Here is a 17464-nt window from a genome sequence, read left to right on the forward strand (position 1 = left end):
TGGATGGATGGTGGAGGGTGGATGGACGGACGGATGACGGATGGATGGACGGATGGATGGATGGTGGAGGGTGGATGGACGGACGGATGACGGATGAGTGGGTGGTGAATGGATGGACAATGGAAGAATGGATGGATGGACAAATGAATGGACAAATGGATGGATGGATAGGTTGGGGATGGGCGGATGGTAGATGGATGGTGGGTGGGTGATGGATGGTGGACGGACCGTGGATGGACAATGGATGGATGGAAGGATGGGTGGATGGTGGATGGATGCTGGATGAATGAATGGATGGACAAACGGACGGATGGCTGATAGCTGGATGGACGGACGGACGGACGGATGGCAGATGGACAGCCCGACGGACGGACGGACAGACCCCCGGCCCTGCGCGCGCACGCACCACCTCCCCGATCTCCCCCCCCCCCCCCCCCCTCCGCGCGCGCGTGCGCGCCTGCTCTCGCTCTCCTCGCCCCGCCCCCCACCCCCCATTGGCCGGTCCCCGCGCGGGGGGCGTGTCCCGCCGCGCTCGCCGCTGCCCATTGGCCGCGGGTCCCTTTGTGTGCGGGCGCAGCGCGGCCCCGGCGCAGTCGGCGGCGCGTCCGCGGGGCGGGAAGGGCCGGGCCGCAGCATGGTCCTGGTGCACGTCGGATACCTGGTGCTGCCCGTCTTCGGCTCCGTGCGCAACAGAGGTACCGCTCCCGGCGCCGCGGGGGGGGCGGCGCGGCCCGCAGTCCCGGCAGGACAAAGTGTGGGGGGGGGCCCCTTTCCCCCCCCCCCCCCCCCCCCCCCCCCCCCCTTCGCCCCCTCTCGCCGTAGCCACCCAGGCCATCCCAGCGTAGCTGTAGCCGATAACAGCCATTTTTGTACCTCCATCCTGTGTAGTAGCTGAGTTACATTTTGCACTGTAAATTCCTGTTAAGTGGATTTGTTTTGCCGTGGTCGTCGACGCAGAGTCTCTTTGGGGAGGGGTAGTGGGAGGGGGGGAAGGGGGGCAGACGCCCTCAAATTGCGGCCAAAACCACAATCACAGGACGGGTGAGGTTGTAAGCGACCACACCGGGGTCCTCTGGTCCCACCTCCCTGCTCCAAACCTTCTAAAAAATACACTAAGTCGGGGAGAGGAAACCCAGCGATTGGCCCCGATTCCCTGAAAATCAGGCTGGAAAAAGAGTTGGGGAGTGGGATCTGTGGTTGAGCGGGAGTTAAAGTGCCCCCCGGGAGCTGCTGGCGGGGGGTGCAGCATCCCTGTCCCCGCGGTGACACCTCTGTCCCCGCGGGCATCGCCCCCCACTCCGTCCGTCCTTCCATCTATCCAGCCACAAGTGTCCTGTCCCGCCAGCACACCCCCAAAACTGACCAACACCTACCCCCTCCTCCCCGAAAAAAAAAAACTCGAACAAAACTGGGTTGCGAAAAAGAGACGACTGGCAAAATGGTTTTCCATTAAACAGGGATAACATTTTTTTCTGCTGTGCTAAATTACTTCCTGTTCTTATTTTGTGGGTAATTTTTTCTGTACCGAATATCCTTTGGTTGTGTATCTCCACCTTTTTTCTTGTACTAAAACTAAAGCATGGTCTGTATTTTTTTACATTACCTAGTTTCTGATGTAAATCTCTCTGTAGAGACATACCCTGCTGAAATGTAATGTGCTGTAGCCTATACATCTGCTCAGTGTACGCTGCTTTTGTTCTGTTGCCCTTCCATAGCATGGTGGGCCTTGCCTTTTTGTATTGTGTGCATGATGACATTGTTACACACGATTCCACTAATACTAATATACAATCTCTCAATAAAGAAACTAGTTTTCCTATATTAACCTAGTGTGCTTTTTCTATTGCTGTTTCCCCATTTATTGTCGTATCCTGCTGTTTAGATTTTTTCCTTGCTTTTCCCCCCCCATCGTGAGGTTTGAGTGAGTGGATTTTTTTCCTCCCTCGTAGTGCGGATGTGGGGGGGCTTTTAAATACATTTTTTCCCCCCTCCTATCCCATATCTACCCTCAGCATTAGTCTGTGTGTACATAATCCCCAGCGCACAGTCTGTATTGCTGTTGTGCCGATGCAGAATTCTGTTTTTACCGCAGAATAGCTAAAAAAAAAATAAATGTACAATCCAATCCCTCATTATTAATCGGGGAAAAAAAAATACAGATATTTGATGAAGGGTCTGCTGCTTATTCATTCTGGTTACAACATTACACATTCCTTACCAGAACTGATAACCGAAGCGACCTCCGGATGGATGGGGGGGAATTGTTTGGTTTTTTTGAAACTCTTTGATTAGCAAGAGGTGTAAACGAGCCTGGGAGATTAAAAAAAAAAAAAAATTCCCTTTAATCTTTAAGCTGTATATTTAAACGTATACATCTCTGCGAGTGCCCTGCCCACCATCTGCCAGGCGAGAAGTTGCCGTGCCTCGGTCCCGCGGCGACTGGCACGCTATAAATATCTTCACTAGACCCCTGCAAGGCAGGGCTCGTAAAAACCGTCCCAGCTGCTAATGTTGTAACTACATTTTTCCTGCTCGAAGCCTCCAGGCCTACCATCTTCTGAATAAACTCGATTTGGTCAAAAAAAAAAAAAAAAAAGAATTTAAAAAAGCAAAGTACGGGTTTGGGAGAAAGCAATGGGGAACCTTAAAATATTTGGAAGCATGGAGGGATGGATAAATTGCGGTCAGCGAGCAGTTTTGCTGCAGCAGCAAAGCGATAATAATAGTGGTCACCTCTCCTCGTTCCTGCACCAGACCCCTCTCCCAGGTCTGCAAAATGGTCCTGTAAAACCTCCCAGCTTTGGCTTGGATGCCACGAAAAACTGAGGGAAGTCAGGGCTCCCAAAGCCAGGAGAGATGGGGCTGGGAAGGGGAGGTGGGAGGGAAGCATCTTGTCTTTAATTACATTTCCACAGAAGCCGGGGTGGGGGGAGACTTGGTGATTGGTCTTTAAAGAGAGGAAGACAAATTTCAGCAGGTCGGTGGGTTCCCACCGCTAAAAATTTCACGAGGAGCCTCTGGCAAACAAAGCAAAATCCAGTGGCTCCGGCAGCCTGCCCTGCCTTACCCCAGCATCCCTCCCAGAGACGCATCATTTTGCAAGGCCATGCCTTTCCACCTCCCTCCTAGCTTTATCCTGAGTTTGGTTGGTTTTCTCTATAAACATTTACTTATGATTTCCTTCTCCATATTTCCTTTTCCGTGTACCTCGGTGACTGTTTGGCCATCCTGTCCCCCCCACCCTGTATGAGCACCGGCGGGTCGCCCCCCTGCTCCCCCCTGGATGTAGTGTTTGCCGTGGCCCTTTGTTCTCGCTCCATCCTCGCCCCGGGCCAGCGCTGAGCTCCTCCGTGCCTGACACATGTCCCCGTACACATCCCGAGGAGGGAGGCTGTGCTTCTCGCTTGCATGAAGGGAGACATGCATGCCTGTTGGGGCTGATCATTTTCCAATGTGATTTTTTTTTTTAATTATTATTTCCCCCACTCCCCACCCCTTCTTTTTGTTCTCTCTTTCTCCTTCTTTTTTTTTTAATTTTTTTTATTTATTTTTTTTTTTAATTCAAACCCCCCCACCCCACATAAGACAATGAGATTCGGGTTATGGCGTGGAAAAAACAAAACAAAACAAAAAACCCGAAAAAAAACCCCCAAATCCCACTCCCCTCTACCCCACCCCAAACCCTGAAAGGGATAAACCCATCCTTTCCAAACGCACCACAGACACCTGCCGGCAGCTGCCCCTTTGTTGGGAGTGGGGAATTCACTGCAGCGTAATAACCTCCCCCCCAGGTCTCACTCTGCAAATTAGCACTGATACAGAGCAAAACTGCGTGGTCAATGTGCTCTGAGGATGCCTTGGTAATCTAATAATGCAGAAAGCTGCTGGGTTAATGGCAACTTTTAGAGCAATTTATCATCCGCATCATATTTTTGACCTGTCTTGTTAGAAGCACATCCTTACAAGAAGAAACATCCCCCCCTCCTCCACCTCCCAGCCTTATTAGTCAGTAACCACCAGGCTTTCATAGCTCATAATCCATCAAACTCATCCACATTTTAATGACTTAATTCCTTTGACACTCTTGAAAAGCCACCTTCCAGTCTTAAAAAAAAGCCACCTGGTGCAAAGAAAATGATATATTTTTTTGTTTTAGCATCGCAGGCTGAGGAGATCCAAGGCAAGTCACGTGCTGGTAGTGCTGCTGTGGGTGTGGAGGCACATGCAGTGATTTCTGTAAAGCCTAGACATCTCCCCAGCACCAGCCTGTGTCCCCGGGCTCCTTTAAATAACTTCTTTCAGTAACAGGGAGAGGGGTAGCCTCAAACACGGACGAAATGGGCTCTGAGGTTCATTTATCTGAGGGCTGTGTAAAGGTCTCACACACATCTGTGTGCATTTAATGATGCCAAATGGGAGCTGGACTGATGGGGCTCTCACACGGGGCTTGGGGTGGTGGCACAAACTCCACTGATGGTTTTTTAAGAAAAAGAGAAACAAGTAGTGGTCACGTTTTGCTCATACTGGGAATTACCAGCAAAGTCTAAAGAAGGATCAGGCCCCGTGGAAGTGTATGATTTAAGAACTGGTGAGTTGGTGCACAAGTGAGACAGCAGAAGGAGCTGGGGTGTGGTTTAGGGGGTGTCTGCCACAAAACCCAGGAGCTGCTCTGGTTGGAGGGGGTGAAGTGGTGGGGACATGGTGGGGACACAGCCCGTCAGTGCTGGGTGTGCCCTGGACAGAGTGTGGGTGCCAAAATGGGGGGAGAGATCTGTAGGTGCCAAGACACTGCCATATCCACCTCCAGCCTCGGTCCTTGCCAAGTCACCCTGAGTCCTCCTCCGTGACCCTTCTGGAAGGACTGTCCTGGAGTAAGTCTAGCTTTGTTTTCTGTTGTTGCTTCAAACCCTGCTCATAACCTTGGGAGATTCTTGATAGCTGAAAGGGGAGGATGCAGCACAGCTGGGGCTCCCAAACCTGTAGGAGAAACACCCCAAATACCTTGGGGAGCACATGAGACATCTGAGACTGGCTCGTCTCTCTTCACTGATCAGACAGAGGGTGCTCACAACCGCTGGGGTGGAAGGAGGTGGGAGTATGGCTCTTTCAGGGGTAGTGAGGGCATGAGTGTGCCCTCCAGCCCCTTTACATGCTGGTTTAAACCCAAACCGTGCACTGGGGCTGCCTCATGTCTAAACTGGAAGGTTCTTGCCTCTAGAGGTGTTCGAAAAGGGACACACGCTGCAGCAGGTCAGCCAAGAAAAGCTTTTCCCACCCTTAACCTGGGAGCACTCATTTTGGGAAGCATTAAATAAGTGAGTCAGAAATTCAAGGGGAGACTTTGCAAAAGGCCTTCTCCTGCATCAAATCATCTCCGATATCTGTAACCCCGAAGACCAGAGCTGGTTTGGCAGTTGGGGGAGGTGTGATGGCAATGCCAATGTTTTGACTCTTGGGCATCTCACGGTATTCGGGTGTTTCTCCCTAAACCTGCAGCTCCTGGAGTCGGGTGGTAGCACGAGGCTTTTCCCTTAAGGGTTTGTACATAAAGTGCAGCTTCAGTTTGCTGCTTGTGGCAAACTTGGTCCTCAAAACTCACAAGTGCTCTACAAGACTCAGCAGGTTTTTCAGCCGACGTGGTGGTTTGAGAAGGAGAAGGGTGATGTGGCTGCGGTGGGGCTGGGGCAAAGGCTTCAGGGGGGGCAGTGAGAGTTGGGATAAGACCCAGTGGGGAAAATGGTAATTTTCTGCCTTTTTTGGTTCAGTGTGGGGCGATGGAGTGGGTTGGTCTGCAGTTGGGGTTGGCAGAGGGGTTGTGGTTTTCCAAGCGACTCTGCATGGGAACCCATGGGAGATGCACAAATTAAATCCTTGTGTGGTCTTGCCTTACTCCTAAATCTTCTTAGTGAGAAAATTGTGTCTCTTGCAAATGGTTAAATTCTCCCTCTAAAATAACAAAAAAACCCCCAATCCCTTCTCATCCAGTGCCACAGATCCTGGTGGTGGCAGGGACTGGGCTCCTGTGCTGGAGAGCTCAGCAGCAGCCAGGATGGAGGGAAAGCAAACCCAGATCTGCTCCATGCCTCCTCACCACTTTTTCTTACCCTTTCTACTCCTCCTCTGCTCAGTTTTGCAGTCTCCCAGGACCTTTTCTCACACATTTTCCTGCCAGCCGGTCCTTTACATTTCCCAGCCCCAGCTGGATTGGGCTGGTTGGCCCATGCTGTCATGGATCCCTCTTGGTAAGTCCTTAACTGCTGTTATTTTCTGTCCCTCCCTTTAAAGGCTGTAAAATGTGTCTGCAGGAAAGCTCTGTGTGTGTGTGTGTGTGTGGCTTGTGTCTCTTTAATGAACATCATCAGTTTAGCTTGAGGGACTAAACCCAGTGGGGTCAGGAGCAAAGAAGTGCTGGAAGCAGTGAAGATGCAGGTTGTGGAGAGAGGTAGTAAGGGGCAGCCTGCTGGGCTGGGAGCCTTTGAAGTGGGGACATGCCTGTGGGGAGATGTTTGGATGAGGATTTCGGTAGCTGGGGGAAGGATCTGAGTGTCCCTGTCTCTCACACCACATCCCTGTGCTCCTGGCTGCTCACAGTGGCTGCCCTGCCTGGATGTGACACTCCAAGATGTGAGTGACCCTCAGCTCAGTCTGAGCCATTGGCTGTTGCTGGTTTTCCCCTTTTTCTCCCCCTGAAGGGCTCAAGAGGTGCTGTGGAGCTGTTACTGTGCATCACTCCTCCATGTCTCCCTTCCCAAATGGTACAAGGGGCAGGTGTGTCCCTAAACGAGGAGAAAACTAGCCATGAGCACCTTCTGGGACTTTTTTGAGCAGGACTCTGATGGAACTAGACAGCCTACCAAGCTGTATGTCCATCTCTGGATCTAAGAACTGCTCTGAAAACCTGCTCTTGTCCTTTTCTCCAGGCTTGGAGAGGTCCCTGAAAGATGTTCAGAAAAAACATCCCTTGGACATCCGTCTCCATGCAGCTTGTCCCCACGCTGGGTTCCTCCAGGGGAGGGTGGGATTGGGAAAGGTCCCCACAGCAAACATGCTCTTCCCAGCTGTGCTTCCTGTGTATCTCTGGGGTTCCTCATTCTGTTGGCATCTGACTCTTCCATCAGTTGCACTGATATAGCTCAAGGTACTGATATATCCCACGGAATCTTGGCTTTTTTGGGAGCTATGGATGCATGAGGAGGCACCACTCATGATTGATTGCCCAGCTAGCTTGTTTTCATTATATTTCTGCTTGAAAACTGGGCATCTACAGACAAAAGGAAGCTTTCTTCTCCTTTTTGATAGCAGAGGAGGTGCCTGTGTTTGCCTGTGCGCCTTGGGGCAGTGGGGAATGTTTGTCTGGTCCACTCAGGGTTGTCCATCATCAGCTGGGGGGAGCTGAGACATGACTAGTCTCTCCTGTGACCCTCAAACCTCGGTGAGGAGCAACTGGAGTCAGAAAAGATCTGTGGGTTTGTGGTGGAGCTGCCTGGACATGGGATTGGACACCCATCTGGGAAGGTCTGAACGTGTTTATATGCGCATAAAGCTGAAGTAAGACCTCGGCTTTTAAAAGGGTTGCTTGGCTTTTGTACTGCGATAAATAAGAGGAGAACCTAGTTTGAGGTGTGTTTGTATCTAAAAAAAAAAAAAAAAAAAAAATATATATATATATATAATTGGCAGCAAACTGGCCACAGTCTAAACGTGTTTTGCTTGCAGGAGGGTTTGGTGATGCAGTTATCTTTGCAAGACTATCGGCGTGTGTTAATCCCTGGTTTGGCATTTGCAGTTAAACTTGAGCAGGAGCTTTTTAAATCTCAGTCAGAGTCTGAAGGTAATGGGGGTGGTGATGCTTCAGGAGAAGTGTCCATCAAGCCTGGCAGTTTCCACAACCTCCAGGCGGAAAATACCACTCATTTGCCTGTCAGGAAGGGAGCTGTAAATCTCATGCAGATTACCGTGCTCCTTGTTGTGGTTTGCTAAATCCACATTTCTCTTTTCTTGTAGCCTGGCCTTTAATATTAATATCTTTAATTTCATTTATAAATTCACTTATCAGCTTTCATTAGTCATCCCGTTAATGATCCCAGGCAAGAAATTTGTCATTTGACGTCAAAAGGCAGATTAAGGGACTTCTAAAGCCTTGGGAAACGGCTTCATGCTGCACTGGAATTATAGTGGCTGGCATATGAGGCTAATACTAGGTATAATTTGCATCTGCTGCTCAGGGGAGGAGTGATTATTTCATATATTTAGCAGAAAACAAGAGCATTTCTTGATCATGAATGGTGTTACATTTCCTGCAAACTCTGCAGTGTTATGAATCATTGGGCTATAAACATCTTGTTTGCTGGCGTGCCTGGTTTTGCATTACCACAATGGGAAGCCCCGGAGGGTCAGATCCTGACAGCTCCCCTCCTCCTTGGCGGGGTCTTACTGCACGAGCAGCTAATTGAAATTAAGAGTTTCCCTCAACACTGGGAGGTGGAAGGGACAGGGAGTGGATTGAGTTCTGCTTCGCCAAAATAGAGCGTTCTCTGGTCTCTGGTCTCCCCGGTGGGAGGTGAGGGTGTTTGGTAGGGTTTTGGGATAAATGTCCTAGGCATGAAAATGAGGGGGAAAAACTCTCACAATATTTGCTCAGAACATCTAGAAGAGAGCAGGGTTGGACTGAAAACAGATGAGATGTGGTGTCCCCAGGCACTGGTCCATTCAGGTCCATCACGATGAGGCTTTACAGATTCTGGGAGCAAGCAGCGTGTTGGAAGAAGCCTTATCTTGTCCAGCTGTTATTTGTGATATCCCACAAATCTCCTGGGGCTGAGATAAGGAACGGGGAGGCTTTCTGCACAGAGATAGCCTGACATTAGTGGGCTTGGGGTTACAAAGATGTTTTTTTAAATAATGAATGCCTCGTTGCATGCAACCATATAAAAAAAGGTCCCCTCCCGTGCTGGCCACCTGTGAAGCCCATTGGCAGCCCCAAACTCCCTCCTGCTCCTCTGTGCAGAGCCTCCTTTGAGATCAAAGGGCTGCAGACAGTTCTCCATGGGGCTCAACTGAGAAAATGTTATCCCTTGTGCACCAAAAGAACTTATGAAGCTGGTTTTGCTCAGCCCTCGTTGGTTTGAGTGAGAAACATCCTGTGGAGGGATGATCCTGGCTGGACCTGAGGTGCCCACCTAGCTGCTCCAGAATTCCCCTCCTCGACAGGACAGAGGGGAGAAAATGAGATGGAAAAGAACTTGTGAGTTGAGATAAAGTCAGTTTAATTAAACAAAAGCAAAGACTGCAGAGGAAAGTGAGTTATTCTTTACTTTCTATCCTGGGAAGCAGGGATTCAGCACACACTGGGAGAGCCTGGAGGTGGCACAACCTGTTTGTCCTGGACTGGTGGCAAAATTCTGAGATATTCTTGGCCCCACTCAGATAGGCCCCTCAGACAAGAGAGACATTGAGGGGCTGGAGCGTGTGCAGGGAAGGGAACGGAGCTGGGGAAGGGTCTGGAGCAGCAGGAGCGGCTGAGGGAGCTGGGGGGGCTCAGCCTGGAGAAAAGGAGGCTCAGGGGGGACCTTCTGGCTCTGCAACTCCCTGACAGGAGGGGGAGCCAGGGGGGGATTGGGTTCTGCTCTCAGGGAACAAGGGACAGGATGAGAGGAAACGACCTTAAGTTGCATTGGGAGTGGTGATGGTGTTTAGATTGGATATTGGGAAAATTCCTTCATGGGAAGGGTTGTCCAGAACCTGGCAGAGGCTGCCCAGAGCAGTGTTGGAATCCCCATCCCTGGAGGGATTTAAAAGCCTTGTGGATGTGGCACCTGGGGACATGGGTCAGTGGTGGCCTTGGCAGTCCTGGGGAATGGTTGGACTCGATAATCTTGGAAGGCTTCTCCAGCCTAAAGGATTCCAAGATTCTATACCTTCCTGAGCTTATCAAAGCTGCAGCAAAACCCGTTGTCCATCCTTAATCTGTTGCTTATCTCTCTAGCTGAGAGATGAAGTAGATTTACCAGTAGTGGCTGGACTCTTTCTTCTGAGGTTATTCCTTCAACTTGTGAGCTGAAAATTATGGTATTGTGCAGGAATTGGGCCTCAAAGCAAGGGATGTCCTGTCCCCAGAGCAGCAGGGGGTGCATGGGTGAGTGATGGTTGGTGGGCCAGCAGCTCAGCTGGTGGCAATTCTATTGATCTGAGTTGCCAGGGACTAGAGCTAGATTAAAACAGAAATATCTGGTTTTGATGATGATGATTGTTTTCCAGTTCACTGGCTGAAAATTTATTTTCCTGGTTTTATATTGTCCTGGAGTTTTTCAGCAAAATGAGTGGGTGGGGAGAGGCTTTTAAATGGTTCATTTGAGGGGAGATGAAATAGGCCACAACCCAGAAGTAAAATGCTGTCTTATGACAGAAAATGAAACAGCATCAACTGGATGCAGGGCTTAAAACCAGTTCATTCCAATTTTTAAGTTGGGTTTTTCATACACAAATGTTTCACCTAGAGATAATTTTTTTTCAATATCAGAGAGGTGGATTAGGTGTTTTGTACTCTCTTGGGAAGCATGCAATGGTCAGGAATAGACTGCTTCAATTTTCAGTGTTATTGTACTGTGAAACTGTTGGATTTATTAATCTGTGGAAAGTGCTGTAATCTCTGAGATGAGTCTTGGAAAGACGGTTCCCAGTGCAGGAGGTCACAAAACCATATCAGCCCCTGCCTCTCCTTCCTTCTCACCTCCATTGGCATCAAGGCTGTGTTTCCAGGCTTGGGAGGGCCAGAGGTTGCTCCCAAAACAACAGTGAGAGTGGAAATCTTGAACAGGATGTGCAACCACTGCTCTGCTCTGTGGTGGTCTGGCCTCACCTCTAGTAATGTGTGCAATATTCGTCACCACAATATGAGAAAGATGTTGAGTCCAAAGGAGGGACACAAGGATGGTGAAGGGCCTTGATTTGAAGCCATGTGAGGAGCGGCTGAGGGCACTTGGTGTGTTCAGCTGGAGAAGAGGAGACTGAGGGGACACCTCACTGCAGTTACAACTTCCTGGGGAGGGGAACAGGAGGGACAGGCACTGATCTCTGCTCAGTGTGACCAGTGACAGGACCCCAGGGAATGGCCTGAAATTGTGTCAGGGCAGGGTTAGGTTGGATCTCAGGAAAAGGTTCTTCCCCCAGAGGGTGGTCGGGCACTGAACAGGCTCCCCAGGGCAGTGATCACGGCCCCAAGGCTGACAGAGCCCAAGGATTGTTTGGACAGTGCTCTCAGGGACAGGGTGGGATTGCTGAGACTGTGCTGTGCAAGGTCAGGAGTTGGACTGGATGATCCTTGTCCCTTCCAGCGCAGGATATTCTGTGATTGTCCTCCAGCCTGCAGAAGCAAAAAGCAGCTTCTCCATGGCCTTGTTTGATTTGAGCAGGAAAGCCCGTCTGGCAAATGTGATTACAAACTGGCCAGTGGAAATCCTAGGTGTTTTGCCAGAGGAGACCATAGAAACACCTTGGAGGTAAGGACGTATCATCATCTTGCCCTGGGTCATCTGCAAGGAGAATCCTGTATTGCCAGATCCAGATGGCATGTGATGCCATGCAGGGTGTGCTGCTTCAGGGTGCAGGGGTGTCCCAGGGAAGGAAAATATTGCCAGGAGGTAGTTACAGGCTTGGAAAAATAGGATATGGACCAAGGGGAAGGAAGGCAAGATCCCTTGGACAGAAAGAAGTTCCTCCTGAAAGGAGCTGGGATGCTATTAGGGAAGCTGAGGTATGTTTGTTAGGTGTCCTGTGTGACTCTGTTCTTCCTGTAGCAAGTGGTTTTGAGCCCCTTTAACACAATCAAGGCCCAGAGCTCAACAACACTGGGGAAGCTCATACTGTTCTTTGGGATATGTTACACTGGCTTGTGCATCATCCAGCTAATGTGGAACGAGATGTGCTGAGCCCCTGTCCTTGTCCTGGGATTCCTTGTCCTGGAGTTCCTTATCCACAGTCCAACATCTCTCCTTGGACCTTTATCTGTTAGAAACCGAGTGATGAGGGAGATCTTTTCTGCCTGGGCTGATATTGGTGCTGGCAGACCCAACCTTGGGCCCATCCTCTGGCTCTGCAGAGACACAACTTCTGCTGCTCTTCAGCAAATGCTTTATGAGCCTCATTACCTGCTAGGTGAGAAGTCATAGAATCATGGAATACTCTGAGCTGGAAGGGACCCACAAGGATCATCCAGTCCAACTCCTGACTCTGCACAGACACCCCAACAATCCCACCTTGTCCCTGAGAGTGTTGTCCAAACACTCCTTGGGCTCTGTCAGCCTTGGTGCTGTGACCGCTGCTCTGGGGAGCCTGTTCAGTGCCCAACCACACTCTGGGGAAAGAATCTTTTCCTGAGATCCAACCTAAACCTTCTCCTGGCCAGCACTGCTGTTGTTTTTCCCTTCACTTGACTTTTTCACCTTTACCACTCTCTTTTCCCCACCACGTGTTACAGTATGTGCTGTGCTTTCCCCTGTGGGTGTGATGGGCTTTTTTGAACTGCTCCTTCTTCACATTCCTTCTCCAAGCACCAAAGTCTTCCTCAAGGTTGGTGCTGGCTCTGGGATTCAAACCTACTGCAAACGCTCAAGATGCTTTAGCACGTTGGTCTGGTTTATGTTGGTGGAGGGGAGGCTAAGGCCCTGCTCTCCGTGGGACACTGTGTCCAGAGCTCCCTGAAAGCTCTGTAGGGGCTGAAGGGATGAGAAGGCTGAAGAGCATATGCTGTCCTCTGGCTGCTGCACTGGGAGATGGCTGTGATGGATGCTGTAATAATTGGTGTTGGGAACATGAGCTCTATCTCGTAACTGGCTTCAAAGCATGGTCACATTCATTATTTGGTCAGGGGAAAGGAGCATCATGGTGTAGTGCCAAGTGGGCTCTGGTACACATCCCTCATCCAGCTTCACTTCTAGAAACCCCTCCTTTTGTGGGAGGTGGTGGTTTTGATGAAGGCTTTTTGCAGGAAATACCTATGCTAAAGGGCTGCTCTTTCATTGTGTTGAATACGGAGCACTGCTGCCTCTCCTCTCCCCCAGCTCCATTTTTTGGTGCAATGGCACAACTGGTCACAGCTTTCTGGCCCCACAGTGGGGATGGGGGGGGCAGCAAGGGCCCCTTTCTAATGACCTAATGACCTGCAATTTAAGTGGAAAACAGAGGTGGATGTGCTTTGCAGAAACCCAGCTCACTGGCAGCATCCCTTGGAGAGGAGGTGCATCCAGGCCAGCACAAGAGCCAAAGAGCATCAAGGAGGTGCCAGGGCCAGGCAGGAGAGTTGTGCAGGGGAGGAGGGATGTACCAGGGCACCCAACAACAATCCCTGCTTGGAGCTGCCACCTCTGCAGGGGACTTTGGAGAGTCCTCTCTGAACACAGCCTGTTGGAGGTAAGTTTCATGGAGTAGGTGGGTGTGCAGAGTTGGCACCCTGCCCACTGAGCTGAAATGCTCCTCTCCTGTCCATGAATAGTCCAAGATCCTGCTTGCTATTGGGTTGTGGTTTTTTTTCAGAGTAAAGAACAAGCCCATTTCTAATGATGCCATGACATGCACACTTTTGTGTCATGCCAGGGAGCTGGAGCTTTGAGAAAGCCAACAAATATAATGAGACTTTGTGATTAAAAAGAAAAAAGAAAAAAGAGGGATAAAAGCCCAGAACACAACACTGTGGTGAAAATGCGAAGTGTTTTCCAAGGTTCAGCCATCAGAAAGCCAATGAAAAGTGCTTTGTTTTATCAATGCCTGTGGTGAGGGATCAGCTCCCCACATCTCCTGAGTTCGGGGTTGGCTGAAGTGCAATCCATCAGCTCCAGGAGCTGCTTTCTCTGTGTGTCACTGCATACCACCTCCCATGGGGAGAAAGGTGGCTCTCTCCAAGGAGCAGGGCTTAAAATTATTGGCAGATTTGCATCTGTGGGAGAGATTTTAGCTGAGCTTTGTTGTGGAAGTGCTGAGTGATGGTGGAGGAGGGAGGGCAACAGAGGGAAGCTGGGGAGTTTCTTAGGGCGGAAGGTGATGGACCAGAAAGTCAAGGAAAAGCAGCAACACAGACAGATCCCACGCTGTGGGCTGGAGCTGCATGTCAGTGCAGGTTGGAGATGGTTGGGAGAACTGTGGGTCTCCATTTCCAAGTTGGGCAGGGGGTAGCTCTTGGCTGTTTTCCACAATATTAAGAGGAAAGGGGACCTTTGTCAAATCTGTTGGGCTGCTCTGCAGGGCTGGGCACCCTGGTTGAATGAGCCACCTCTTGTCATTGAGAAAATGGGGCACTCAGGAGCGTGGCTGAACGCAGGGGGTCCCAGGAGGAAGTCTGCCATCTGTACAGCTTCTGTTGTTTCTGTAAAAAACAGGGATGATCCCACTGTAAAATCATAGAATTGTAGAAGCTTAAAGGTTGGAAAAACCCTCTGAGATCATCGAGTCCAGCGCTGCCAGATCCACCACTAACCCATGTCCCCATCCACACCTTTCTTGAACACTTCCAGGGATAGTGATTCCATCACTCCCCGGGGAAGCCTGTTCCAATGCCTGACCTGAAAATTTCTTCTTTCAGTGAAGAAACATTTTCTTAATATCCAATCTAAACCTCCCCTGGCACAACTTGTGGCCATTTGCTCTTGTTCTGAATAGGCAAAAAAGTCAGGAATTAGGATTTTACCCACCAGCTTCCTATGTGAGGATATTCAGGGGTTGGGGGCAGCCTGCAAGCACCTCTTTCAGGAGTAGATGTTTGCAGACCTGCCAAATCTTGGACAGTTTCTGAGCCAGCCTGCACTTCCTAGTGGAGCTCAGATTGGTTTGCTTGGTCAAAATGGTTCTCCTGAAAGGAGGAGCAGGGTTAGATGCTTTGTAGTCCATCTTTCTCACAAGCACCAGAGAAATTTTAGAAATGTAGCGTGTGGCTCGTCTGATGTTCTAGAGGCGCCAGCCTTTAATTAACATGGCTGAGAAGTTTGGGTCCCAACTTTAATCCCTTTTTGTTTATAACTGGGAGCTCTGAGGAGTCAACAGACTTTGTGGCTTGAACAGATGTCACTTTTTTTCCCCAGAGCTGGGTTAAATCTGAAACACCCCCTTTGTAATTGCTGCTTCTCTCTCTTCTACTTTATATCTGCCAGAACCATCATCCAATGGGTATTACATGGGTTAGTGTTATTTGTGCTGTATTGTTTCCACACAGGCAGAAGTCTTCTGGGTGGAAGTTAGCTCTGGGAAAAAAATCTTGTAATAGTTTTCTGCTCTCTCTCTAAAGGTTCAGTTACATTTTGAACTGGCAATATAAAGAGGAAATGCACATCTAGGGTTATTTTCATTCCAGTTTTTGAGCTGTCCCACCTGTCCCAGAAGATGCTGGGTAGGAAGAACATTTTTAGGAAGAAGTTTTTCATAATGCGGGTGTTGAGGCCCTGGCACAGGTTGCCCAGAGAAGCTGTGGCTGCCCCATCCCTGGGAGTGTCCAAGGCCAGGCTGGATGGAGTTTGGGGCAACCTGGGATAGTGGAAGGTGTCCCTGCCCATGGCAGGGGCTGGAACGAGATGAGCTTTAAATTTCCCTCCCAGCCCAAACCATTCTGTCATTCTATGATTCCAAACCACCATGTGTCTGGTTCAAGGCCCAACACCTGAAGCAGGAACTGGCTCTTACCAAAGTGCTGGACATGCTCCTGCTTATCCAAACATCCACATGTTCAGGTGGGCAGTGGGCACAACATGCTGACCCCCAGCTCTGCAGATCCCCACTTGGACCCCTCTGGTCTTCTCTAAGGTTGAGTAAGAGCTTTTGATCTCTGTGTTGGTTTAAAGATAAACCAGCAGGGGAAATGAACTCAACTCAAAAGAGAGATTATAAGTCAGAATAACAATTTAATAAAATATTACAATAAGTACAATTATACAGACAAACAATTGGTTTTAACCCACAAAACCCAAATGTATAACCCAGCACCCTGGGGCATGAACAGAGTGGTGTTCTTTGGGCCCCCTGAGTCCAAAGTAAAAGGAGAGGGGAAAACCTGTTGGTGAGAGTGCTGTTGCAGTCTGGTCAAGAGTGGTGGCTGCAGTCCGGTCGAGAGCGGTGATCTGCAGTCTTCCTCTGGATCCCACGAGTGGTTAAAAAAGTTCCAAGACTCCAAGATTATATATTCTCCAGTTCAGGCAGGAATGCCCAGTACTTTCCTTAGGGCGGGGAGTTTCACAAAGGGTGTGAGGAACAGGGAGGCACCCTCCTATCTCACAGGCCTCTTAACATGCAGTTTATAGCCTGAGGAGTCAGGAGTGCTCTGGGCAGAAGGTGTAAACAGTCTATTGAAAACAGTTTCTGGGAAATGGCATGGAAGGCTATAGAATACACAGTTTTGGGTTACACCCATCCAGTGATGATCTGGTCCCAGCTGTCCTAACTAGGACAATCTCCCACCTCCATTTCTCCATTTGGACAATGCACCAGTGCCTGTCTTGCAGGCCACTGGGTGTAAAATTCAGAGAACAGGGAAAATGCAGATGATTCTGCTCCTTTGCGGGTAAAATTCATGGGAAAACGTAAATGTGGATAAGGAAAAGTGGATTTCTGGTTCTTATCCTCCTTTCTGTGGTCACTCTTGAGAAAATGTGTTTCAGGAGGTGTCTGAAGAACTGTATTTAGCCATACAAACTTGGTTGGATGTCTTTGTTTTCTTCATGAAATAGATTTGAAAATTAAACAGAAAGCTGACAAAACTGAGATATTTGAATGAAAAACAAAAATCTCAGTCCTTTCTTAGTGCCACACACATGAATATATATTATTTTTTAAGTGATGGTTTTAACATTATTTGGTTTAAATCCAAGGGGTGGCAATTTCCCAAGGTTACCCACTACAGCAGTGGGAAGAGTGACTCAGGCCCCCATCTCCTCCATGAAACCTGCTTAAAAATAATGATCTGGGTGAAATCCTGCCTGCTGACACTATCTGCACTATTTCCCTATCTAGCTGCTCTGTTCAATATTTTTTCTTTTCCTGTGTAGCTGATAGATCTTGACTTTTTGAGTCCAATATCAACCTTTCCCAATGCCACCTGATACGAGGACGTGAAAATTTGTGGCCACTTCTCCATAGCAAGGGATCTGTCGAAGTAAATCAGATCTGGAGTCACTGAGAGGGAATTAATGTGAGATGCCTTGATGTTAGTTTTACAGTCACTTTAATAGGCATAACTACACTATTAAACTGAGCTGCCTGTATTTAGCTCTTATTTGTACTTGAGTGAAATAAATATTTTCCTTTAGGAAGGGTGAATTTTACAGAGTAGCAGAGCTATTATAAACCTCCCAAATGCCTCGGTGGTAACGATGTGACAGCTTAAAGCCTGAAACCCAGACTCCTTATGCTGTGGTAGTGCCTTAAAATTCTATTTCACCCTCTTCTCCACATCCTCTTCTTCACCCCAATTTACTGTTTCAAAATATTT

At 49.1% G+C, this 17464-nt stretch overlaps 1 protein-coding gene across 2 annotated transcripts in view; it reads left to right on the forward strand.

The window, feature by feature from the left end:
- The first annotated feature begins 630 nt into the window (after nucleotides 1-630).
- RNF165 (ring finger protein 165) overlaps nucleotides 631-17464 on the forward strand; it is a 48992-nt gene continuing 32158 nt past the window's right edge. For both annotated transcript variants that reach the window (XM_027656089.1, XM_027656090.1), the window contains exon 1: nucleotides 631-695. In XM_027656089.1, the coding sequence (XP_027511890.1) occupies nucleotides 635-695 (61 nt within the window). In that variant the 5' untranslated portion in view covers nucleotides 631-634. The remainder of the gene's footprint in view (nucleotides 696-17464) is intronic.

This window comes from Corapipo altera, unplaced genomic scaffold (genome assembly GCF_003945725.1).
Source record: "Corapipo altera isolate COAL_440 unplaced genomic scaffold, ASM394572v1 61553, whole genome shotgun sequence".
NCBI lineage: Eukaryota > Metazoa > Chordata > Aves > Passeriformes > Pipridae > Corapipo > Corapipo altera.